At 47.4% G+C, this 26,580-nt stretch overlaps 2 protein-coding genes across 9 annotated transcripts in view; one reads left to right on the top strand and one right to left on the bottom strand.

The window, feature by feature from the left end:
- The window catches only part of PLCH2 (phospholipase C eta 2), a 71,532-nt gene extending 49,518 nt beyond the window's left edge, over window positions 1–22,014 (bottom strand). For 2 of the 7 annotated variants that reach the window (XM_032708872.1, XM_032708877.1), the window contains exons 1-4: window positions 21,871–22,014; window positions 21,271–21,392; window positions 20,591–21,104; window positions 11,359–11,827 (exon numbers count right to left, since the gene is read on the bottom strand). In XM_032708872.1, coding sequence (XP_032564763.1) covers window positions 11,359–11,470 — 112 coding nt within the window. In that variant the 5' untranslated portion in view covers window positions 11,471–11,827; window positions 20,591–21,104; window positions 21,271–21,392; window positions 21,871–22,014. Of the gene's footprint in view, window positions 1–4,158; window positions 4,346–11,358; window positions 11,828–12,635; window positions 12,750–18,914; window positions 18,978–20,590; window positions 21,117–21,270; window positions 21,393–21,870 lie in introns of those variants that run through there. The other 5 variants (XM_032708873.1, XM_032708874.1, XM_032708876.1 and 2 more) reach the window with 5 other exon arrangements.
- A 663-nt stretch (window positions 22,015–22,677) lies between these two features.
- PEX10 (peroxisomal biogenesis factor 10) lies at window positions 22,678–26,463 on the top strand. 2 transcript variants are annotated; one of them, XM_032708900.1, is made up of 6 exons: window positions 22,678–22,781; window positions 22,922–22,991; window positions 23,447–23,853; window positions 25,063–25,238; window positions 25,532–25,667; window positions 26,097–26,463. In XM_032708900.1, exons 1-6 carry the CDS (start codon window positions 22,713–22,715, stop codon window positions 26,166–26,168), a joined length of 930 nt encoding a protein of 309 aa, XP_032564791.1. In that variant the 5' UTR covers window positions 22,678–22,712; the 3' UTR covers window positions 26,169–26,463. The 2 variants fall into 2 exon arrangements, with proteins under 2 accessions (XP_032564791.1, XP_032564790.1); XM_032708899.1 differs by having other exon boundaries at window positions 22,678–22,824; window positions 22,911–22,991.
- The last annotated feature ends 117 nt before the right edge of the window (window positions 26,464–26,580 follow it).

Here is a 26,580-nt window from a genome sequence, read left to right as displayed (position 1 = left end):
CTTCCCAGCACTGTTCTTACGCAACGCTTTAATTTAGACTATCCTGAGTACTGGTGCAGAATTAATCAGGTCAGTGGAGGGACTGCCAGCCACGATCACTGCACCTTTAAATACTCCTTTTTGCTGTCAGTTCAACTGTTACTCTGCTATTTTTAAACTGGCCCCCAACTCAAGACCCACGGGCAGGGGGCAAGTCCTGCCCCAAAAATGCCACTGACAAGAGGCCACCACCCTCAGCTCTTGAGGTTATTCCCCTTTTTCCTACAGCTTGTTTACTGGATTGTTAAGCATTCTGGCAGCAAATGGAAGGGGGTGGGGAAGAAGACGAGCTGCCACATTTCTAAAATTAGCATCTTCTGTCTCCGAGAAGCCTGTGGAGATTTAAAAAAATTAGGTTCCTCTGCAAGATGCAGGGAGATGTGGAACTGAAACTGCGTTACACAGCTAAAATCCTGAGCTCTGCTTCATACCTGTGAGCCAGCTCACCTTCCCTTCCCCCTCCTCCCAGCTGGCAGTCAGAGACTACTACAAAAAATACAAAGCCCATTTATTGTAGAAAGCAATTGCATTCCTTTGTCCTGTCATCCATAGGCAGCTCCACGGCACCTTCCACAGGAGCCTGGGAAGGCCCAGATCCATCTCCTTCACAGGTCATTCCCACTGTGCTCCCAGACAGCACTGGGAGGGCTGCACCTCCATGGGCAGTGTTTCCCTCCCCTCAGGACTGTGCTAATTCCAGAGCAGAACTGCAGTGACACGTTGTTGTGGCCACACACCACCCCGAGAACACAACCAGAAGGGATGTGTTGATCTGTGCTGGTCACTAAGAAAATGCATCAAAGGACTGATGGTGCCTCAGTTCCTCCAGTGCCACCAGTGAAGTGTTCTGCTCTAAAACACCAGCAGTGGGGCAGAGCTGTGCTGCAAAACCTCCAGCAGAACGCTGCTCCCTCCCAGATGGGCCTGCAGTGAGACAGGGGAGAGACTCAGGACCGAAACTACAGTTCCTTTCCAAGGAGCAGCAAATGTGCCAAAGCCTCCCTTTGCTTCTCCTCCTCAAGGAACCAGGGACTCAGCCTGACAAACACAGACCAGCACAGGCGGGATTAAAGCAGATGGGACTGGAAAGTTTTGGTCCAAAACTCCCCGTCTTTCTTTTAGTGATTATATTTATTCTACACCAGTTACAAGTCTCAGTTTGTGTCTTCTAAGAACTATATTTGCTCAGATTTCTTTCAGGTGCCAGAAACATCAGTGTTCTCAGCTTTGCAGCAGAGAACAGTGAAAAGAATTGGAAAGGCTTTCTTTCAGCACTTCCACAAAGGAAAGTTCCCAAAATAATACATGTATTTTGGACCAAAATGTTTTGTTTCATCGAAACAGTTACTGACTGAAAAAGCACATGAGCTAGTGTACAGTATATATTACTTCTGAGCTAGTATACAGTATATATTTCTTATATATACACTGTAGATGAGATGCACCTCATGGAGTACAGATTACAAATAGCACCCAGCTGATGCAGCTCATGCTCAGCGCAGGAACTTGCTGCGAGTCAAGTCCCTACACAGATCTCTGCTCATCACTGCCAAATTCCAACTGCTGTCACCCCTCTCAGCCATTCCCTTCTGATGAAATGAGAGCACAGAATTCAGCTGATTTGATCAGGCAGCCTGAGCTCCAAAACCACAACCTGCCAGCAGCAGCTTCAGTGTTCTCAGTGACACCCAGACCCACCTTAGGTTTGCCCTCTCATGTTCAGGCACAGCCCTCAGGAATTCCCAGGATCCAAATCCTTACAGGTGGCCAAGCCCTGGCACTGCTCTCTCTTTAAGGGAAACCCCTGCCCCCAACACCCAGTGAATTTAGCTCAGTCCTCACTGTCCACAGGCCACGGTTTGTTCCTTCTCGGTGATGAATTATGGATGCCCCCAAACGCATCTGGTACTCAAATCACCAGTTAATAATGGATGAATAAATGAAGAGACTGCGCTGGGAGGAGAGAACTGTGGGGGACTCAACTTTGAATCCTGTGCTCCAGCAGCAAGCATCAAAGCTGTGCTGCCAGGCTTGACCTCAGCTGGGGTTTATTTTTAAAAGGGTTAGAACCAACCTCTTAGGAACATGAATGGCCAAACAGCAGGGACGTGGCATGAAAGCTGGCCCAGAAATGCAGGGAAAGAATGAAACCCCAGATGAAAAACTTGCTAGAAGAACATGACTACCAAAGGTCTTTGCTACCTTGTGCCAGGCTGAGCTGGGAGTGAAGGTCACCAGCGAATTGATAATTTTCACCAGAAATACACCGTTAATTCCAACCAACAAAGACAGAGTTCTGGTTCACAAGAACTGATGCAGTTTGAAAATACAAAGCCTGCAAATGTGGAAAAAAAAAAAAAAAAAAAGATGAAGGGCTGCTGAAGGGAGTCTCTAAGTTTATGAGCAGCTTTGTGATCACAGGCTCCGGAGCAGGAACGTGCCCTCGAACGCTGCTGGATCTCGAGCTGGAAACCTGCGGTGTGCTGGGGAGGCAGAGCTGGAGGCAGCGCTGATGCCGAGGAGGGCACAGGGCCGGCCCCCCGCTCTGTCCCCCCGCTCTGTCCCCGCTGCCAGCGGGATGCGCTGCGGGCGCACGGACCGCGCGTGGCGGGGAAGCTCAGCCCGTGGCTGCGCTGTCTCGTCCCGAAATCACCGACTTATGCACCTTCCCCAATGAAGAGGGAGAGTGGGACCTCCACAGCTCCTCACACGAAGAACTGACCATTAAGCCAAGCCTTGCTCTGCCCGAGGAGGGAGCCGTGCCCAGCTCGGGTGGTGCCCGCAGTCAGCCCTGCCTTGCCCCGAGCAGTGCCCAGCAAAGCTCCCAGCACAGACACTGCCCTGAGCCCCCAGGGAAGGAGAGCCGGGGGCTGCACAGCCAGCAAGGAACCCAGCAAGGAACCCAGCACCCACTGCCCGTGACAGGCATTGGCAAAGTCGCTGCCACACCACAACTTCATTTATGGGATGGCATGACCACGATTCCCAGTGCACAGAATCCAGACTTTATCCCTACCCAGCCTGTAAGAAGCTTGAATCTAATATCGGGTATTGCACTATTTAAAAAGCTCTTCCCGAGGAGGATTAATCATCCCAGTAGGACTGTGCAAGTGCATGTGAGATGAGTGGGGAAGGTTATATAAAGCCCACAGAGAGAAGAAAAATGCAAGAATAGAACTGCAGACCTGCTTGCACAGCACCTGAGTGCCTGCAGGTGCTTCTGCCAGGAGATGCATTGCCTGTGCTGGCTGTAATTTACTTGTCAGTCATTTGGCTGATTAATTATCTCCTCAGAACGGCTCATCACACGGGAGAGCTGAAGTGTTACAACCCTCACTGGGGATGTGAGCCTCCGACAGACAGGCAGGAGAACACCCCCCTCTGCACAGGCATGAGCTGACAAACACACAGAGCCCCAGAAATACACACCCCACTGCAGAATATCTGACATCTACACACGTTAATGGCCCTGATGAACTGTGCACCACAGGCAAAGATAAGAGTGAGTGCACAGTCTGCTCAGCAGAACTCCTGTAACCCCTGAGAGCACAGGTAGCTCGGCCCCGTGTGCCTGCTCCAGGAGCAGTGGTGGATGGTGTTAGGGAGTGATGGGGAGAGGCCAGCACAGGGCACTCTGCTGCAGCCTCTTATTAAAAGCCATCCTTCCTCTCCTCCATCAGCAAACTTTGCCAGGCACACTCACATGCAGTGTTTGCAGCTGCTGGAGCTGCCGTGAGTGAACAGCTGGGAATTGCTGTGTCTCCAGCATTCCCGTTCCTCTGGAGCAGTGCACGTTTCCTTTGCTGTAAGTGGGGTGGATTTTCATTTACTTAACAGTCTTCACACTCATCTAGATACTATGGCCATAATTAATAAAACATGCCTCCCTAAAGATAAAAGAGCTTTTGGAATGACAGTGTGCTGATAAGATCTGAAAAATATTACCCTCTTACAAACAGGGTCAAACAGCTAAATATCTCTGAGCAAGTGAGAAAAAAGGAAGAGTAATGTGATGGTATCAAAGTACTACTAAACAACAACTGAGCCCACAAGCACGAGTGCAATTTATCCTCTAGCTAAAATTCCAGTGTATGCAATAAAAAGAGTAAATCCACCTACTGTGCTTCTGCGATGGGCTTCCTAAATCCATCGTCTTGGAGAAATAAGAGTATTTTTCTCAATTGCCTGTGTTAGAACATAAACATACTCTGCATTTTCCCTCCGCCTTGCTCCCTCTTCTGCAAGTCCCTCTGTGTGTTCGTGTGAGAAGGCAGTTGAAGTTTCATCCCATTTATTAGCTCAGTCACTGAGGAGTCACTGTCAGTGCTGTGATGGTACAAGCTCCTTCACTGAGCACAACACCGAGGCAGCGGGGGAGAGAAGAGGTAGGATCTGATCTAAACTACTTTTTGCTGGAACAATTAACTCTTCCCTGACTGACATCTCCTTCCTGGGATCTCTCGTGCCAGTTGACACTGAAATGTGTCACCAGGGAATTCTTTATGACAGCTGTTTAATGCTCCTGTTCCTCCTTTTAAGGTTTTCTCTGCTTTTCTCTTCCAGTGCTTGACTAGGAACCACAGTCAGACACTGCCACAGCCGTGATTTCCTACAACCACACGAGGTGCCCCTTTTCAAATATGCCAAAGTGACTCTGGACCACAAATCCTGTGAACTTTTTAAGTCTACTGTGTTGCCCAGTCACTAACAGCTTCTAAAACTCAGAAAGATCTCTAACAGAGATTTATTCTCCACCAACTAATGCTCACTTCTTTTTAAAGCCTCTGACCCTGGACATCCAAAACTGAACAAAATTATTTGCAAAGAACACAAATGCACTGCTGCTAGAAAAATGAAATGTGGGTGCACCTGTACACATTCCCTTTCCCCCCAGACACTTGGATCCTCGAGGCAGCAGAAGAGAATCCTGGGCATTCCTTTGATGGGAATTTACAGGCAGGTGAAAATGGACCATCCTGTTGCACTTCCTCAATCCCCTGTTCTAATAAAGCAGCACAGTTGAGTAACAACACCCCAGAGCCAGCTCCACAATCAACCAGGACTGCAAAGCTTTCCACAGGTTTAGTGTTTTCCTGGGAGAACTACTCTCTCTCTCTCTCTATATATATATATATATATTTATAAACACTGTAGATATTTGCATCTCTTGAGAGTTTTAACTTTTTAATCCCTGCTCACAGTAAAACTTCTCTGATGCAACTTTTTACTTAGAGCTCCATGAGAAAAATGAATCAAATGAACTAGATTTTCCTCATTAACCATTTTCCTCTGAAGGACAGCATGCTGGCTAAAGCACAGATCTTTTTATCCCCCTCCTTCAAACAGTACTTTGTCATCCATCTATTCCTTATTTCTGCTAGTAAATGAGAACAAAACCTGTTCTGCAATCATGGATCTGAATGCCAGGGCTTCTAACATATTTCTATTTATATTTTCATATTTCATTCCAGCAAATGAGCACTTTGAACTTTCATTAAGCTTCATTTCTGGATTTTTAAGCATTATCTTGACAGCAACCCAGCTCCTACATCTGCCACTCTTACAAAGACTTGCCTGGTGCTGGAGGACACTTTCTTGGAACAATTTTCCTCTGACTTTCACTAATGGTCTCACACATTCCAAGTACCTGCCTATGTAAACACAGTTCATTCACTGTGACACAACCCTGGAGTTTCCTCTTCCTTAGATCCAATCACAAACCCTGCTGGCCTAGTGGGAATAGACACCCCCCCTTTCAGTTCAGTAGGAGATACAGCAGTTTTAAGGGGATTAGAACAGTCTCTAAACAGGTTTAAAATCTTTTGTCTTCTTCACTGAGCCAATTGCCTGGAACTTCAGCACTTCAGGAGGGAAAAGATTATTACTTCGGGGAAATATCACGGTTCTGATATTGCCAAAAATGATCTCATTGACTCTTGTCTAAACTCTTCACAGCTCTTCTGTTTTGTGCAGAGCTTTTTCAGCATAGAAGGTCCGTAATGGAACAGCTTCTTTTCACAGGTTGACCTCATGGTTTGTAGCTCTGAGCTCATGAGCTAAGAGCATTCTCATTTCCTCACCCTAGAGCCAGTGAAGACTCCTGGCTTTGCCTGGGAGAAGGCAGCAGCCACCCATCAGGCAGTTCCTCACAGTTTGATAACTGTATAAAACCACTGTGATTTGCTTCAGAAGACAACTGCAGTTATTTGTTCTCTGGAGAAACAAAGCATTCCTCTCCCTGATGAAGCCTTTAACCTCAGATCGAACTGGCAGATAAGAGTCTGATGTGGAGATAAATAGAAAAGTGCTTGGAGATGAAGGGCACTGAAATGCTCTGGGAGCTGAGCAATCCTGGGAGCCAGGCAGGTTTCATGGTATCACAGCCAGGGATGGTCTGGGTTTTAAAACACTCTCTGCCCAACTGACAGTGCAAATCAAAGCCAGCCTGTAACAGTGCAGGCTGTAGGACCCACAGGCTGAGAGTCACCTGTATTTGCATTCAGTGACTTTGGGGGGTTAGTTTTACCACAGCTATCATCAGATACAAATAATTTACCTGTGAGAAAGAGGGAGAGACTGAGCTGTGCTTAGGGTGCCTCCCAGAGCAGCATCTCCTGAGCAGCTCTGACTGACAGGCTCATTCACAGCTCATGGCAGTGTCTCCAGAGCTGCCCACAGGTAATGCCAGTATAGCTGCACTCCCTTAGAGGAGACTGGAATTGCTCCCCTCCCACCTCTGACAGCACACGGGCTGAGGGCCCATCTGAATGAATAAAGGAACATATTTGTATTTTTAATTGTTCCTGCACTGGTTCAGTCGATCCAGAACTTAGTTTACCACCTCTAAACATACTGTACTTATTCCAACCACCTGAGTGAGCACTGCTTTTACGTATTTCACTAGTTTCAAAGAATCAAACCATAAAGAAACTTAACTTCCCCACTACCAGATCCACCTGGGAAGAACTTCTATTCTGCCTCGCAGCGGTTTTGAGGGAACACAGGAGCTGTTCCTCTGGGTAAAACCCCGCGAGTGCTGGCAGGAATAGCAGCACCCGGAGAGCGGGTTCCGAGGCAGGGGAACCTCTGCAGCCCCGCAGAGGTTCGGGCAGAGGCAGGGGCGGTTCGGAGCACACGCTCCCCCAGCAGATGGCAACAGAGACACAGCCCAGGGACGAGCGACAGCCCGGGCTCGGGACCGCGTGTGCCAACCGGGCTGCTCCTCCGGCGGGGTTTGTCCCACGACACGATCCCACAGCCTGTACAGGCAGCAGCAGATGCGTGAGAGGGACAGCGGGAATGCTTGAGGGGGGAGATTTTGCTGGAGGTGGAAGAAGAAACAGAAGGTAACAGGTGATGTAGTTTCTAATCCAGAAAAAACACCGATGCTGCAGCAGAGTCCAGTCAGTGCCTGTTATCTCATTTCATAGTTAACTTTTACCACAGCAGCAGAGCTGCCTTATAAACTGAGTATGCAGGTAACACTCCCCTTTTTATTACAGTCTCACGACTGACCAGCACAGAGCAAAGAAAGGTGAGGCCCAACTGCAACATTCCCACCACCAATGGAGCACGACCAAAGCAGTGTCTGAAGGACAGATCCACAGATTCACAACCTTCCACACATTCATCCCAACAGAACTCCACGAAGGTGGCTGTCAGTATTTCATGACTCTAAACCAAAATCCCTCTCCAGGGCCAAAGGCTGTGTGAACTGCAGACAAAGTGCCCCATTGCAGGTGTCAATTCACCAGCAGGCTCCTGCCCCCCAACAGATTGCACTGGGAATGTCTGTGCCCCCGCAGGAGTCAGGAGACTAAACACCTTCAGGCATCTTGGCACAGAGCCTCCAAAACCTACATTACAATACACTTCACTAAAAAAACCAGGCAAACAAAAACCCCAACCAAACAAAACTAAGGAAGAAATTAATCTAGAAAGCCCGATAGATTTTCATTGCCTGTTGAGTCTATTTGGGCTAAATGACAAATCTTAAAAAGCTCATTTGATTCAAACTAATCTCATTAAGGAAACAAATATACATTCCTCAATGCCAGAAAACAGGAATATATGAGTCACATCAGCTGAAAGACAAGACACCAAAGCTTAGCAGACCTTACCATAGTTATTTCAGTCCTGAATGGCTGAGGTTGAACATTATTATTATTATTTGTATTTCAGAATAGGTAATAAAGACCCAAACATGACTGGGAAGTGTCTGTTGTGCAATTCCCATTTATAATCAAAATAAGAGACAACAGAAGGGTGAAGTTACAAAAGCAGACAAACAAGAAGTCAGTAACAGAATCAGAACCAGAATGTGGGTCTGCTGAGCAGCCCAGGATTGTATCCTTAGACTTATATCTCTATTACAACAGTCCGTAGGCTCATTAACATAAATCAGTATAAGCTGACATTGCCAACAAGGGAAACAATGGTGCATTCTGCAAACCTCACTTGTGCATTTCTGCCTCTGCAGGGAAAAGGAGGACAAACAGCAGCTGGCAGTGCTTGTTCCACTACAGCCTTACCCTGCATTCAGGGAGCAGAAAAGGTGGAAAACACAACCAAGTGGAGACTGTGCAAAAACTTCAGGACTCGGGGTCACAGTTTTGTAGCACCCACTGTCTGTGCTGTAACAAATCGAGGGGAATCACGAGTTCAAACACCAAAGAGTGTTCAGACTGGATTCAAGCTGCTCCACCAAAACCCAAACCCAGAGCAGGTGCTGTTCCTCACTCACTCACTCGGACAAGCAGAACTGGTAGAGCCACAGTATCAGGTCACACTTTATTTTAACTGATGGGCAGTTTCACAGAAATCTCCATTGAATTCAAGTGACTTTCAGACAGCTGGTGCCAGTTCAGTAACATCCCCTGTGTCTGTTCCTCAGCTCAGCCTGTACCAGGTTTGGGCTGGCAGGACCTCTGCAGGTCCCCCAGTGCCAGCCCTGCCAGGGCAGCAGCTCTCCCAGGCAGGCAGATGTTCCAGCCCCAGCTGAGGGCCAGCTCCAGTCCTTTTCCAGGCTAATCTGGTACCACATATCTGAGCAAACAGGATTTTGCATGTCTGTGCACAGCACTCTTTCATCAGATTACAAGGGAAGAGTGAGTCTAGACATGTCAGAGCGTATTTGAAAAATAGAGGATTACCGAATTTGCCATATACCTCCTGGATTCTGGACTCTCCCAATGCTGCTGTAATAATGTTTAATGACATTATATATAATCAAATTATGTAAAAGTTAATTGCATTCCACTCAGATTTCCTTTTTACATAGCAATCTTCTGCCTCATCCATATACAACCTACGCAGACAAGAGAGGTTTTTACTCCAAAAAAAAAAAAAAAGGCAAGAAGTTTTGAAAACTGTCTCAACTGATAAAACATCTCAAAGCTGCACAAGAGTGCCAAGAGCTCCAAGCCCTCTAAGAGGAGTAAGTACAGAAGTAGATTGCAGGTAGCTATGAAACTCTGGGGCCAAATGATCAATTGAGGAGCTTTTATTTAACTGCATTGGATTTACTCCAAGCAGTGATTTTACTCTCCAGCTCCATCATTTCCTAAGTTTTCCTGCAGATAAACTCACCCAAGCAAGCAAAGGAAAGCATCCCATGTGGGAGGCTGTTATTTGTGAGGGCCCAGCTGCCCCAGCAGCAGCTCAGCAGGGCCAGGTCAGTCTGGGCAGGTTGCTCAGCATTGGTTCCAGTGCAAAGGGAGGGAAATCAGAGCTGTCCCTGCACTCAAACAAGTCCTGGAAAGAGTTAATGGGGGGGTGAGGCCAAGCTCCAGTGGGTGCTCTGACCCAGCCTGCAAAGGGATTCCTGAGCCCACACCAGCTTTTGTTCAGGTCCAGACCCACTGGCACTGGAATGCTGGAAGTGCTGCCTGTGCACAATGCAGACTTTCTCTCCCTCCAGCTCTTCCTGCCGTTTCTTTGCACTTTGTCCCAGGTTTGCACACTGGCAGAGCTTTATGTGCAGGAGTATGGAATGCACAGTCAACAAACCACAAATAAAAAATGAGTTCCCTAAAAGCCAGCCCATGTGATACAGCAACAGCTGGGACACACCATCTCACTGCTGCAGTGCCAGGGGTGCAATGCACCTACTGCACCTCTACATTTCTTCACTTCCCTTTTCCAAACCTCTTGCAAATCGATTCATGGAAAGAAGCACGTTCAGACAATGATAAAACACAATGGCTACCTCCACCAGGGAAAAATACTAAAGGTATAAGAAAGATAAGAAGTAGTGTAATGACAGTTAATCATGGATTATATTTCATTGACAGGCTATTTTTAATACACCTGTATTAAAGATACATACGGATATATTCAGCTAGTAAAAAATATACTTATCAGCCCAAACTGTAAGCCAGCAGAAAGCTAAACTGATCTCACAATTGCTGGAAATTTAACCAAGATTGTGAAGTTAGTTCCTGTGAGCCAAAACTTTTAGTGTTGTCTACTTCATGACTGTAAGCAGTAAATGAAATGCATTTACAGCAAATGAGTCCTGTGTTGAATAAATGAAGTTCTGATTTAAATATTGAGCTAAATCACCTCTTTTTTTTTATTTTAAATGCAAAAAAACAGCTCCTCCTCTCTCAGATCTCTCCCATAGCACAGATTCATCTGCCACAGACATCAGTTACACAATTCCCTCCCTCCTACCCATCTCCAGTCTGCACTTGATGTGCACAATCACATCTGTAATCTCCAGAGCTTCCTAAGAGAAGAGCTCATTTTCCTCTGCCGAGCTGTCAACACTGAAAAAAGAGCAACAGCCAACAATAGTTATTCTTTGGGCCCTGCCTCTCTCAGCTCAGATCAGACCTCATGGCACAGAGCCACAACCTGAGGCACTGTAAATCCCAGTCTCATCAACTCCAAGAAAGATTTTCCAGAAGCACTTGAAAGAATCAAGGAAAAAAGTTGCAATCTCTTGACAGTCTCAGCCTACACTAATTTACTCCTTTTTTTCAAATTTTAGGAACTCTACAGATGAGGGTCCCTTCATGTGACTGAAACTTCACAGAGTGCACAAGCAAGGACAGAAGAAAGATTGATTCCAAGATATCCTTAGTGTACAAGGCAGTGGTTGCCTTTTTAACACACTTTACACAAATTTTAGTCACCATACCAACCACACAGAAAAAAAGGGACTGAGGAACACACAAGCACAGTTCCCTCCAATTTAAAGAGAACTAGAAGTCCCAGATGAAATCTCAGTTCAATAAAAGTCGATTTGAAGGAAAAGAAAAGAATCTCTTCTCAGTACCAAACTCTCAGATGAGGGAACAGGAACCTTCCACTTACCTCCCGTGAGGCTGTTTGCAGAGAGGAAACGGAAGCAGTTCCTGTCGTGGAGCGTGGAGTCTTCCCTCTGTGTCAAATCCCCTGCTGCAGGTTTTGGAGAAGGCAGAGCCATCTCCAGCTCTCAGAGCAACAGAGCCTGCTCCCAGCAAACAAAGTAACTCGGGGCAGATATCTGCAGAGAGTCAGGCGAGGAATAAAAATATCCCAGAAAAAGCAACAATTTCAGGATGTTGCCGACTTGCTTTGGAAGGGACAGTGAGTGTCTTCCCTGGAATTCCACATTCAGGAGACTGTCCTGCTTCAATCCTGCTGCCACATATTCCATGCATTGAACAGAGTTTATGGTATCAGAGTGGAGGAAGAACCAGCGAGCTCAGCCCTGACGGGAGGGGTGCGATGGCCTTTCCCAGGAGCACAGGAGTCACCAGCATTCCCTGTACCTTCCCAGCACCTCCTGCATGTTGCTAACCTGGAGAAGACAATTTTTGTAAATAGTGAAACTTACTTTAAGTGTTTATTGTACAATATTTACTGCAGGAACACAGCTGGATAACTTACAATGGACTGACCCCAGCAGACAGAACTCTTCTTTCCCTCCCACCAGTATTTTCTGTAGTCACAGAAACCTCTGCTCTTCCAGCAGCAGCTTCTCCAGAAGCCAAACTGCTCGTTTTATACACACACACACATATATATAACAGATACACATACACCTGACCCAGTCATTCTGCATAACAAGTGACTGTCTCAGCTGTATTCCCAAAGGACAGCTCTGAGGGCTCTGTGTGGTGTTGGCTTCTTCACTCATCTCTCACCCCTAAAGCTGCTTTCTCCTCTTACCTGCTGTTTTAGCACTGCATCCTCTGCCATTGCCTGGCATTCTCCTTCCCCTTTCCCACCTATCTTCTGCCCACTGGATACAGGAGACTCAGCTTTCCCAAACTCTCAGTGGATACCTTCCTCAGAGAAAGAAGGTCAAAGAAGGCTCACTCCAAAACACCAGACAGAGACCTGGGATCCTACCTGGTGCTGGTAACTGTTTGAATCTCTGGGAGTCTCCTTCAGTTTGTAATTACAAGCTGAGCTCTGAAACATTGCCCTAACATGTTGTGTTGTGAAAGCACAGATCCAGTTTGACATTATTTTAAAGAGAGAGGGCCATGAGGCTCACTATTAATTTACAGTGAGCAGAAATAGAGGAGGGGGTTTGAGATATTTGTAGCAAACCCTGAGTAAGAGATGTCCCTGGTGGAGCACCTGCCTGTTTGAAGCTGTACCTCTTGTCCTGTCTTTGGTCCCTCATTCAGCTTCTTTGGGAAGTCACCTCCTCCCTGCCATTATCTTTCCACCAAGCCCCACCTTCTCCATGCTCTGTGTTGTCCAAACCTCCTCTGTTGAAAGGGAACATGTCAGTCAGTGAAGTAACACCCACGTGTGGAGCCAAATGCATGGAAATTCATCCACGGCACAGCAGTGCTTAGCAAGATTAGTCCTGGAGGAATTCAGTGTCAGTAAAATCATTTGTTTCCACATTTAAATGGCAAATAGCTCAGGGGGGGCATCCCCGTGGCCCTGAAAGAGTTTTGGGCATATCAGAGGATGACATTCATTTGGTGAAGAATGTGTTTATTCTGGAGTCACCAAAACCAAGATTATAAACTTAGGGCAGATTTCACAAACTGACTGGAGGTAGTAGATTATCAAAGATACCCTTGTATGTGCTGTCATCTGTAATTGTACCCCTTCATCATTCTCTGACACATACATAATTGGTTAAAGGAATACAGAGCAAACATGCTGCTTTAGGCTGAACAAAAGCAATTCAGACATTTCCATGCACTCATTTTGCACATCCCCAAATAAATGTTTGTGGGGTTTTTTTTCCTTTAAACTAATCCTTGAATCAACATCAAAAATACATTTACTCACACAGAGCTGAGTTGTTTTTTTAGAACAGAACCAAAACTAGATATTAGATGGCATCTCAGAATTTAAATCAGCTGTGTCCACTGCAAAAGCCAAAACTGCACTCGACAGCACTTGTGGAGCTGCTCCACTGCAGCTCTGGGCAGTCACTGTCCCACAGCCTGTGAGGGATCCTCTGCTCTGGGCAGCTCCCAGCCCCAATTCCATAGCCACTGGCCACAGAGGGCCATTTCTGGCACGTGTGCACTGGGTGTTTAACCCTGAGGTGAGTGCAGGAAGCCACAGCTCCCAGGGCAGATGGAACTGCTTTAATACAAGACAAGATCAGCCCGTGTCCTTCTCAGAGAGTTGAACTGGGGGGTAGTTACTTTGTCAGACTCTCTCACCTCTTTGCTTCAGGGGTTTTTTGGAGGGTCGTTTCCTGTGCTGGAAGTTCAATCACTGTGACTCATTATACACCAAAGAACATATCCATGAGGGTGAGGAAGAGTGACTGGGCACGGATGTTCCTGCTGGCATGGACTGGCACCATTTCAGTGAAAGCAGATGAGCTGCAGTGCTTTACGGTTCTGTGGCTCTTTAAATATTTTACTGCCTTGAGTTACATCAAATTCATGTTCTTTACTCTTTTTTTTCTGCTGTGAAAGTGAAGCTACTTCAGGCAGCTGATCTCTGAACATCTGTTTTCATACAAAAGGTGTTCTTTCTTCACTCAGCCCTGCCTTTTACAGCTTATTACAGGTCCTCAGAGTTCCCTTCTTCCCCTCCCTCTCTGTTCAGAATACCTGTATTGTTACAAAAAAATCAGCAAACTGAATGTCCCCATGTGCCAATGGAAAAGCACACCATTAATCCTTAAAAATACAAACTGGTATCTCAGAACAAGATTCAGGGGCCAGACTTCCTATTAAAGTAAATGAAAGGAGCTCAGTTGGCTTCCCTGGAAAATTTCTTGTGAAGATTGTCTAATGGAAAATATCAGTTACATTCTCTGAAAATATTTGATCTTTGTTACACTGGGAAGCACTCTGGCTCTGAGAACAGCACTGCTCATTGACAGCAGACATCAAATAGCCAAAAGAGAGCAACTCTATCTGTTCAGACCACACCAACAAGATTTAAACCCTGCTCAGGCTAAGAGCCCTACCTGAGTGTTATTGTGTGAGGTTCTGTATTCCCCTGGAAAAAAGGGACTTGAGCCCTAGAGGCAGGATACATATCACTTACAGACAAAAGAAGTTGTGTATGCCACAATAATCCTCTAGCCATTTTTATATCACTGCAGTATTAAAGCTTAACCCCACAAGACCTGCTTTTGTTCAGGGAGGTTTTGTGTGGCATCCCCCAGCACTCAGACAAGCTCTGATATCCTCCCAGAGCAGACACCCTGATAGCGGGGATGAAACACAAACTGAGGCACTTCAACCTGAACGGTTTGATCAGGAAGCAGATCAGTGGATAAAAGATCAAAGTGTTACCAAATGGGAGAGGAAAGAAACTACTTTAGAGCGTTTAAATGTGAGAGCCGGGTTTGCTTTTAAGCTGCGCTGCGGTTCCCTCTGCCACGTTGCTCGTTTGGAGGAATGCGGCTCCTTTCCCGGGCAATTCCATCCCAGATAACCTGCACGCCCGGGCGTGTCACTGCACAGCCGGGGAGCAGCCAAATGAAAGGAGTCTGGTGCAGTCCTATGGAACGGGGGTGAGCCCACACCTCAGGGTGTGAGCCAACACTGCTTTTCCCAAGGGACAGAGCACACACAGAACACCCTGACATGCCACCGAGTCCTCTGGCAAAGGACTCAGTCAGAAATGGAAGGGGAAAGCAGGGAAAAGGCAGTCAGGAAAAGAGGACTTGGGAATACCTTGCTGGCAGCCTGATGGGTTCACCTTCACCCAGAACAGAGTCATCCCACTTGAAAGGAACTCTCAACATTTGTCAGCTTTTCCTCACCCGCCCCTTGCAGCCCGAGCTGGAGCTGCACATGCCAGAGAGCCCTGCATTTTTGTTGAATGATGTAACTGAATATTCCTTATGCAAGGAAGGAGACATTATTAAACCCAAATTCTTGATTTCAGGTTCACAGAGACTGTGCCATATGACTTTATGAAACAAAACGTGGCATTTGCAACAATTTCTATATATAGGGGATGGACTTGTTTCTGATCCCCTTCTCTATTTATCCCAAATTGCCAAAACCTCTCTCGGTTTCACCAGCATTATTTATCACTCACCAGCTCCCAGACTGTCTGAAGTGACAAAGGAAACAGCACACAACAGCCTCTTGCTTCTGAGGAACATTTACATTTCATATTAGCAAGGGAAGACTGGAAATTTCTACTAGAAGAGCAAAGGAACTCATTAAGCAAAGCTCTGAATCTCACCCAATAGCTTGAGTCAAAAGTACTTTGAAAATACAGGTTTTGTACTACAGACCACAAAAAACGAACAGCCTCAGAGGAGAAATGGGGAGAGGAAGATCTCCTTGTTTGGAGACAGATGGGAAATGATACTCTGGAAATGGCTCTGCTCACTTGGGAATTTGTGAGTCATGCTGAGGAGGAGATAGACTATGGCTCCAATGCCATTTGTAATCAAGTGATCTATAATTCTGATAATGTTCCTGCTGTCAATTATGCTGCCAGTCTTGGTCACTGTCCAGAAGACTGATTTTTTTATTATTATTTTTTTTTCTTCAAACTCATCTAAAGGAGCAGGAATTTCTTTTAAGAATAATGCCTATGAGCTTTAACCAAAGTGCTTTAGTTCCATGCAGCAGTTTATTGCTGCACTGATATTAAAGAATAACTTGTGCTGGGGGACTTAGAATGAAGGTGGCAACTTGTGTCCCTTTCATAAGTCAGTGGCAAACAATCAGCTTTCTGAGGGTGCCTGGTAGGGCCAGACCCCAACACTGCAGACAAGAAACACATGCTCACACTTGGCAACCTCACGAGGAGGCTGCATTTTTTAAATGTTTTCTTTTGCCAACCATCCAAACTAATTTCTTAAATTAATGAATCTCCTTTTTCATTAGCAGGAAGGGGTCTGGGAACCACTCAGTCCATTCTCATTTTGCCAAACAGAGACGTGAACAAATGGGAAATACAAGGTAGCAAGTCCTGGTCCGATAAATGTCAAAGTCCAGCTCTGCTTTGCTCACCACCTTATCACGGACTTCAGTACCTCGTTAGTCAATAAATAACATTACTCCCATAACCTCATCTCCCTCAGAACCTGTCTAAGCCCACAGAAGTAGGACAGGTCACTGTAGGAGACAAAAAGCCTATAAAGTTATTTAACAGAGGATCCAAACCCAAACCCACAGACTGCAATCTCACTGCCCAAGGCACAGAGCTCCAAACCCACTCAGTGTTCTGCAAACAGAACACCCAGAGCCCACATGCCCAGGGCAGAGGGCAGCTCTAAGTGGGCAGTGCAACAGTTGGGAAACCCCACCTTTAGCCAAGGCTCACTCCCAAGCCAAGGCAGTTCATGAGAGTCTTCCTGGCACTTCCAGCCACCTGAGAGCCCCTCTCCCTCCCCTCAGAGCCACCTGCCTCCTACAACCCAGTGTGGTCACATCCTTGACACACCAAACCAACTAGAAAACATCTCACTTCGTTCTTGCAGCAATCCCACTAAACAACATCATCATAACACATCTCAAAGTTGTGTTTTTGAGGTTCTCCTCTGCAGGCAATAAAAGCTTCTTCCAGGCACCTCAACTGCAGCTGCCATTGTTTCCTCAGGCTCCATTCCTTGCTCTGCTCTTGTTTAATTAAATAGAACACGAATTACATGTTTTCAGTCAAAGGCAGAGAAAACTTCCAGAAAATACATTCCAGCATCTAAGGGCACCGGGAAATCTGGAATAACAAGCTTGGGGGGGGAGGCACATTGAAGGGGAGAAGGGGCAAGGAGGAGCTTCTTTTAAGTTACCTTATGGTAAGCAGTCCTGCAGGGAGAGCTGGGAAGAGACATCTCTGAACACCAGATTCAACACAAAAAGCAGAGTTGCAAGTTTGTGCATAACGGCCCTTGGCAAACACAGCCGAGGGGATGGGAACTGCTCAGGCTCTGCAGCACCTCAGTCTCTCCCAGCAATGGCAACATGGAAAGCTCCTTCACCTTCCCACCTGATTTCCCTTGTAATTCCTGAGGCAATCCAGAGCTCCCTGACAACTGTGAAGATGTCAGAAGAGTCTCCAGGAGCCATTCCCTAATTAACTGGAAACAAGTGAGGCTGTGATAAACAATAAAAACTGTGGGGCCAGCTCAGGACCAGGTACACAAAAATCAGTCTCTCAACTTTCATGCTGTGTTTCTGATGCAGATGGACCTGCAAACCTCGCTCAGGTCGTGCTTGCCCTGCTGTCTGCACCCAGGAGTCCCCTCAGCCAGCCTCATGTGCCTGACAGACAGTGAGGCACAGAAAAACGGGAGGCAGGAAACTCAGAACTCTGCCTAAGCTTGTGTAAAGATCTGTCACAGCCTGCACTGCTCCAATGACTCTGCTGTGCACCCACTGGGCTGAGGGGAAGTGCTCCACCCCCAGAGGCAGATTAAACAATGAAGAAGAGGTTTGGAAATTCCCCGTGGATTCAGAGACAGTGGAGACCAGAATTCCATAGTGACTTGCAGCAAACCCCGGGCTGAGATGTTCTCCCAGGTGGTCACTAACAGCTGTCCCCTTGGCACAGGGCTTGGCTCCTGTCACACAGGGCTTTCCTCTCCACCAGCTGCTCCAACCTGGCCTGTTCCTGCTGCTCCTTCCACAGCTGCCCTCAGGAATTACCCCAGAGAGGGATGGGAGGGTTTGCCACCATCCACAGAGCCTGGGGGAGCCGTGGGAGCAGAGATGAACTCCCAGGCAAGGTCAGGACAATGGAAGTAAGGGGAAGAAGATTCTTTCTTCTTCCAAGCTCTATTTCAATCGTAAGATCAGATTAATTTAAGCTCATCATGGGAAGAAGTGGGTCATTTTGGAGATAACCAACACAGAACTGAGATATCTGGGTGCAGGAAAATTGTGTTGCAGTCAGTTCAGCTGATCCTCAGTAACTGAGAGACTGTCTTTACCAAAAAATCTCTTCAGTCTCATCCTATTACCCACTCAAGTTCATTTATACAGCCATTTTCTCAGCTCTGGACAAATGAACAAGAACAAGTTCCAGTGATATTCACAAACAATTTGGCCCCTTCAAAATATATCTAGGAACTGAGGGCTCTGTGCAATTTATTTCAAAACCAAAGTGACATTGTGGGGTTCTGAAATCAAAAGTACAGAACCCTACACTCTATATGTTTTAATGCTTTATTGTTCCTGCAGCACCATTCACTAAGGTGCTCTCAGACATTTTAGGGTGAGTGTGGAGTAGCTTTTAATTCAGCTAAATTACAGAAATGGTGAAGGCCACATAAAGAAAAAACAAAAGCCTTTTCAGATAATGTAGAAGGAGCTTGGCCATAAACTAGAACATTGTCATCATTTTTTTGCAAGGCCAGAACAAAAAGCAACCAGAAGCAACGCATGACTAAAAATTTTGCAGTGGTCTCTAGGGCATGAATTTAATGGTTTTCACCAAAATTTGCAGGCAAGATATTCCCTTGAAAAGTCTTTTTTACTTACCAATAACAAGGCATGAGTTAACAAAAAAATCCATGTGTCTGTGGCCCTAGAAGACTTGTGGCTCTATAAGAGGAGAATCTCCATAAGCTGGGAGGACAAAAAAAAAAAACTTTCCAAGACTAACAAAGATTAGACAAACTAATGATCAGAATGGTAGATTTTTTGAGCCGAGAATGATCAAAATACAGGAGCACATCTTCCCAACACAGTCATTGAAGATAAGAGTCAGCAGGCCCCTAGTGTTTCATGGTTCAGTTGTACAGGTTTATATATTCTCTGTGACAGAGGTAGTTCTGGTAGGAGAGTTTGTTAAATAAAGAAGCCCCTGTTAACTGCTCTGCTGTGTCAAACGTGTCTGTACCTGGTCATGCCCTCAGTTCTTTACACAGTGAGCCCTCAGTGCCCCAGAGCAGAACCTGTACCAGGCAGTGGTCCTGCTGAGGAGCTCAGAGCCCAGGAACACTCCTCCCTGTCCCTCACACTGGCCCTGAGGTCCTCGGAAGGCAGGAGCCCCCCACAGCCTGGCCTGCAATGAGATAACTCACATTTCCTCGGCCCTCACCGACCTTCCCTCACAAACCCTGTCCTTCATTTGCACTACACTGTTCCCCACAGCTAATCTTACCGGGCAAAAGACAATTCTCCCCAGCTGAAGTATCTTCCTGCTCAGTAAGGACAGAAAAAGCTCTCTTAATAGACAAAACTTTGACCACATTCTTTTGAACAATAAAGAAGCGAGTTAACTTTGAGCTACATTCTGAACATGGCATCAGCTTCCTATCTCAGACTAACCACAGCCAGGAGTGAATCATACTTTACTTCTAGGTTATTTTTTAGCAGTTAACCCACCTCTGCCATGAAACAAAACATGACTGTAGAAATTATCACCCTGAGGATTCGGGGTATGTTTCAGACCTACATCTAAACTCTGGAGCCCGAGGCACTGGAAGCAGACACAGCACTGGCAATCCATCCATCCTCACTGTTTGCCACATCTCTGCAATTGTAACCCGGAATTTTCTGTTCTTTCCTGCCATAAAAATGTTTCTCCATAGCCCAAAAGAATGCCAAAAAAAAAAAAAAGAGAAAAAGAAATGCATACTCTTTCAAAGTGTTGTGCATGTCTTTCCTTCCAAGTTAAGACTTTGCTGTTCAGTCACAGAACCAGCCACGTTATATTGCTTAACCAGTATTTTATTTAAATACCTGAAGTTTCTTTTACATCCAACCTCTCCTATCCAAGTCACTTTTCGTTCTGGCTCAGCACACCTGTGAAAGCTCAGGGCTCAGGTTATCACTTCAGAGTGAATGCACTGGTTTCTCACACCAGAAAAATGCATTTCTCCAGTTAGAAAAGTCTAAACCTGAATCACAAATGAAGTTTGCTTCATCCCTACAAGCTCAGAGAGTCTAAAAACCTAGGACTAACAGAATTCCAAGGACCAGAATAAAACAAGCATTAGACATGATGCTCTTTCCATTCTCTCTCTTCCTTAAAAAAAAACAAGAGACAAAAGCAAAAGTAGTAGCAAACTCTTGCAAGCCCAAGGCTGGACAATTCCTGCGGTAGCCCCTTAGAAACTTTGTTCCTAACGCCCAAGAGTGAGGAAAAGTGTTAAAACTACACAAAATGCTCGCTGGAAGAGAAAGTAGCCAAGCAAACCCCAAGCACACACCTCTGTCTCTCCTGGGCGGACGGGCTGTCCCGGCTCCTGTGCGCGGAACACCGGGACCTTCATCCCCGGCACGAAAACGGGAGGAGGGACCTGCGGGGAGGGAGCGAAATCCCGCCCCGGTTTTACATGTTGAGGGCTCTCAGCTCTCTGATCACAAAGCGGCTTTACAGCCCCTGTTCAAACAGTTCAGCTCCAGGGTAACAAGTTCAAAGTGGGAGGAGGCAGAAGGGACCGGAGGGTGGTAACAATCCTGCACAGACGTTTCGTTCCCTTTCCATCTGCAGAACCTGTTCTTCAGGTTGGGAACTGAAACATCTGCCTGCTGCCCTGTTTGAAAGCTGCACTCCGAACCTCTTCTCTCCTAACAGGTCTGCGGAGGTAAAATCATATTTTATAATGCACAGACAAGCAGCCTGTGGGAGGAAAAGTTAATCATTGCTGTGCACCGAGTTTGTTTTACATTTTGGACTTCCTTGTGGTAACGTCGGTGCAGCAACTCACTCCCCTGTCGGGTCTGTTAGAAGGAAAAGCAGAGAAGCATCCCATGGAAATTAAGTCTGCACAGAAACCACACTTCGACTGTGCTGTTAAAAATAACTAACTCCACCAGCAAGAAATAGAGTGTCATTTACCACACAATCCCCCCCAAATAACAAACTTTTAAGGAGTGAAAATCTGACCTTCAGATGCCTGAACTTGTCTTCAGCTTCATAAATGGTTTCCAATCTAATAGTTAAGTGGTCATTAGCCAGGATTTCAGCTTTGGAAAAAAAGCTCTCAAGCTCTTCTTTGCTTTCTTGACCTATGAAATGAGAACACAGTATTCACTCACCTAAATAAAACAGCAATAAATATGTACCCTGCCCACTTAATAAAACACCTCTCTCTCATACAGAGAACAAATGTCTAGCACGAGGGTTGACTCCTCTAACAAATGTTCACAACCTGGATCTAGCCCTAAGCTAAGTCAGCAGCAAAATGAAACTATAGTCAGGATGCACTTGTTGTTCTGCCTGTCGAAATAGCAACCAATATCTTTGTGGTGAGAAAAGTTATCGAGTGCTCTAATTTCAGTCACTCTCTTCCCATGTTTGGTGTTTTTTTCAGCAATTGAGACACGTGAGAGGCACCGTGGAAACCACAAACACCGAAACACCTGGGAACGAATTGGAATTCCGAACGAAATTATTCAAGGATTGGTCACTAGTTTTAATTCTGGTTTGGGTTGGTTTGTTTTTTTTTAATGTTGTCGTTTAGGGTGGCAGCTTCAAGTCTCTTACTTTGGGACGCGGCAGATCCTCAAAAGTTAATGTGGGAAGGTCCCATTCCGGAGCCCCTTTCCTGCGGGGTTTTTCCTTAGGCAGGCGCGCCCTCTATTGTTGCGGTACATAAAACGCCCCAGCGCTTCCCCTTAATTCCATCGCTCCTACAGCTCGGAGGGAACCATCCCCAGCTCGGAGGGAACCCTCCCCAGCTCGGAGGGAACCATCCCCAGCGCCGTCCGTGCCGCCCCCGCTGCCAGCGGGAGTGTTCGTGCGGGACCGGGGCGTTCTGCGCCCGCCCGGGAGCCCTTGGGAGCTGTGAGACACCAAACACCCCACCCTGCCCTTGCACTGTGTTAGGTGGCCCCGGTGCCCCTTCCCTTCCCTTCCCTTTCCCTTTTCCCTTTCCCCCTCCCCTTTTTCCCTCCCATTTCCCCTCCTTTTCCCTTTTCCCCTCCCTTTTCCCCTCCTCTTTCCCCTCCTTTCCCCCTCTCCTTTTCCCTTTTCCCCTCCCTTTCCCCTCTTTCCCCCTTTTCCCCTCCCCTTTCCCCTCCCCTTTTCCCTTTTCCCCTCCCCTTTTCCCTTTTCGCCTTTCCCCTCCCCTTTTCCCCTTTCCACTCCCCTTTCCCCCTTTTCCCCTCCCCTTTTCCCTCTTCCCCTCCCCTTTTCCCTTTTCCCCTCCCTTTCCCCTCCCTTTTCCCCCTTTTCCCCTCCCCTTTTCCCGCCCTTTTCCCGCCCCCTCACGCCGCCGCGGTGACGCGATATCCCTGCGCGGCGCGCGGGCGCTCCGCCCGTGCCGGGGGTGCCGCGGTGCCGCCGCCGCTCGGGCCGCGCGCCGTGTCCGTCCGCGCGGGGGGGCGATGGCGATGGCGGCGGCGGGCCCGGCGCGGCTGGTGCGGGGCGGGCAGAAGGACGAGCTGTACCGGGCCGGGCTGCGCAGCGGGGCCGGCACCGCGCTGCGGGGGCTGGCGGGTAATGCCCGGGGGGGCGGAGGGGGCGAGGGGGCTGGTGCAGCGCCCGGGTCGCACGGGTGCGGTGACAGCGGCCCCGTCCCGCAGGTGCCCGGCCGTGGCTGCAGTGGCGGCGGGAGGTGGAGCTGCTCTCCGATGTGGCCTATTTCGTGCTCACCACGCTCTCAGGTAACCTTTGCTACCAGTTTTTATCATTTCTCTCTCGTTTCTCCCAATACGTGACAGCGGCTGTGCTGGGGATCACCTGCTGAGGCTGCTCCACGGTTCTTTTTAAAGAGGGGGTTTGTTTAAACACCTTTTATTAAACATGAAACCACTAAACTGCCCAAGTTTGGCTTCAAATACAGCACTTTATCAGCACAGAGTCACATTCTTCTGAAAGCAAAAGCTTTTTACAAAAGGGCTGTCTGACACCCTGACAGGTACCCCGCTTTAGTCCTCCATCCGCTGCTGATACCGATGCTGCAGACGCTGATGTAACCAAAACACTTGTTCAACACGAAAAAATGCAATTATTTCTCCGAGTGCAAAGCCTGCTGAGCTGTGAGAGCTGAGCAGCCTGTCCCCACAGGCGGATCCTGTAGTTGCCATCTCACCCTGCTCTCTGTTGCACGTTTATCCAGGGTATCAGACTCTGGGCGAGGAGTACGTGAACATCATTCAGGTCGACCCCAGCAGGAAGAAGGTGCCTTCTCTGCTCCGCCGGGCCGCCTTCATCTCCCTGCACACCGTGGTGCCCTACTGCCTGGAGAAGGCCCTGCTGCACCTGGAGCACGAGCTGCAGGAGGAGGGTGAGGAGTCCCGGAGCCCCGGGAGCGGCCCAGCACCGGCCCTGCCCAGCAGGACCTTCCTGCGCAGCTGGATCCGCAGGTGGCTGCGGCAGCTCCCGGAGCAGCAGAGGAAAACTGCCTCCCAGGCTGTGTATGTCCTGAAACAATCCATCCCCCTGCTGCACCGGCTCCACCTGGCCCTGTTCTACATCCACGGCACCTTCTACCACCTCTCGAAAAGGGTCGCGGGCATCTCGTATGTGAGTGACGTGTTCCACGTCTCATGTGTCAGTGACATGTTTCATGTCTCATGTGTGAGTGACGTGTTCCATGTCTCATGTGTCAGTGACATGTTTCATGTCTCGTGTGAGTGACGTGTTCCGTGTCTCACGTGTGAGTGACGTGTTCCTTGTCTCATGTGTGAGTGACGTGTTCCATGTCTCGTGTGTCAGTGACGTGTTCCTTGTCTCACGTGTGACGTGTTCCTTGTCTCACGTGTGACGTGTTCCTTGTCTCACGTGTGACGTGTTCCTTGTCTCACGTGTGACGTGTTCCTTGTCTCACGTGTCAGTGACGTGTTCCATGTCTCACGTGTCAGTGACGTGTTCCATGTCTCACGTGTCAGTGACGTGTTCCATGTCTCATGTGTGAGTGACGTGTTCCTGGTCTCATATGTGAGTGACGTGTTCCATGTCTTGTATATGAGTGACATGTTCCATGTCTCACGTGTCAGTGACATGTTTCATGTCTCATGTGTCAGTGACATGTTCCTTGTCTCATATGTGAGTGACGTGTTCCTTGCCTGGTGTCCATGGCCCTGCTGTGGCCTCTCCTGGGATGCCACGTGTGTAACAGGGATAGGGATTTGGCTCTGGGGGATTATAACGGGAGGGAAGTTTTTTGCATCCCTGCAGTCGAGAGGTTACAGGTAATAAATGTGAATGTCAGAAGCTGTAAGTTCTGACCCTGTGTAACTTCAGTGTGTCTGCCACAAATACACCAAAAGTGAGAAGGGACTTAATAAATCCACAGGAAACACTGAAATATAGTTCTGAACAAAAACCAGTGCACATTTATAGAGCAGTTTTCTATAAGAAGAGCTTAATTTTGTATCTTTGCAAAAAAAACCATCAGGCACTGGCCCAGAAATGCCTATAGGCACAAGACTCCTCAACAATTCCCAGTGCTGGTGTGGAAAAGAGGTGTCTGACTGTTTACTCAGTGACACAAGAAAATCAAAACAAGCAAAGCTGCTGTTTTGATGGACAGACAGACAACTGATCCTGCATAGACAGCAGCTAAGTCCAGGCTGACTGAAGGTGATCAGACCTCCTCAGACACAGCAGCTTGAGAAGCCCTACAAACATGTCAATTTTTTGGACACAAATGAGAATCCCAAATCAAGTTTATTGAAAGGGGGGGAGGAATAGTTTCATAAAACCACATCTCTGTTTCTGTGAATCCCACAGCTGCATTTTGGAGGACTGCAGGGAGAAGATCAGAGTGTCCGGACAAGTTACAAGCTCCTTGGAATAATTTCCCTCTTCCATCTCCTGCTGACCATCGGAGTTCAGGTGTACAGCTTCAAACAGAAGCAGAGGGCGAGGCAGGAGTGGAAGCTGCACCGCAACCTCGCCCACCAGAAGTGAGAGGTGGTTTTTACTTACTGGGAAAGAGGGGGGAGCAGTGGTGGGAATGGCAGAGCTGCCATGGACAGGGGGAACACGGGACTGACAAACTCATTTAGGTTAGAACTTGATGTTATGTTTAATTCATTAGCAAAGTTAATTCCTAGCTGTTTGAAACATCTCTTAGTTTTCATGCTTTGGTGGTTCTGAGCAAGGGTTAATACTTGAAGATGGTGGTTACTTTAGGATGGTGTTACCAAATCTCTCTTCCAGGCAGGCTGCATCATTAACCTGTGACTCTGTTCATTAGAAACACGAGCAAGGACAAGGCCCCTGGGCGCCAGTCCCGCTGCACCCTGTGCCTGGAGGAGAGGAGGCACAGCACAGCCACCCCCTGTGGGCACCTCTTCTGCTGGGAGTGCATCACTGCCTGGTGCAACACCAGGGTGAGTGCAGGGACAGGCACACACTGCTGAAATCCCACCTGAAAACACCCCTCAGCCTGGCTGGTCGAACCCCTTCCCTCACTGAGGCACCCAGAGTTACCAGGACATATTTACTGAAACAGAACGACCAACATTACATTGTGAATGTTACATGTAAACATTTATAAATAGGGGAATTATATTTATAAATATATAAAATATATTTATAAATACATTTAAATAATATATAAATAAGCTGAGCAGCTTAAACTGGGCCAGCTCAGAGTGCTTTATGTGGCAAAAGCTTGTACCACAAACGGGACTGAAAAAACGGTTTGTGAAGTTTGGATGCTGATTATTTTCTAAAAGTAGCTGAAGTTATATTTGGATGTCTTTAAACTTTTCAGCAGAACTATTCAGTCTGTCCTGTATCTGATCTCTTTTCTGCAGGCAGAGTGCCCACTGTGCAGAGAGAAGTTCCATCCCCAGAAGCTGATCTACCTACGGCACTACCAGCTGTGAAGGACAGACCCGTCCTGGGCCCTGACAAGGCCTCAGCTCCCACTCTGTACTTGCCACACAGCCCCAGCTGGGCCAGGGAAAGGCTTCAAGGAACTGGAAATGCCCATGCAAGGTGGCACTTCAGTCCTGGGTTGCAAATAAAGCCCTCTCTGCCTCTACCCTTTCGTCTCTTTGGACACGGTTCCTGACCATATTAAAAATATGTTTCTAAAAAGTGTTGTTAACACTCAGCTGTTCAGAAGGAGTCATCCCAGTTGGGAATTTTAATACTAATAAACATCCTGGTTTTCTCCCTGATTGGTCCATATTATTCAGAAACTCCAGCAAGCCTGAAAACAGCTTCTCCAAGTCAGGGCTTTCACATTTTTAGGCAACAAACCACATCCACGACTGGTGCTTCTATAAGGCCTGT

Source organism: Chiroxiphia lanceolata, chromosome 22, assembly GCF_009829145.1.
Source record: "Chiroxiphia lanceolata isolate bChiLan1 chromosome 22, bChiLan1.pri, whole genome shotgun sequence".
Classification (NCBI taxonomy): Eukaryota; Metazoa; Chordata; class Aves; order Passeriformes; family Pipridae; genus Chiroxiphia; species Chiroxiphia lanceolata.
This window is presented reverse-complemented; position numbering and strand designations above follow the sequence as displayed.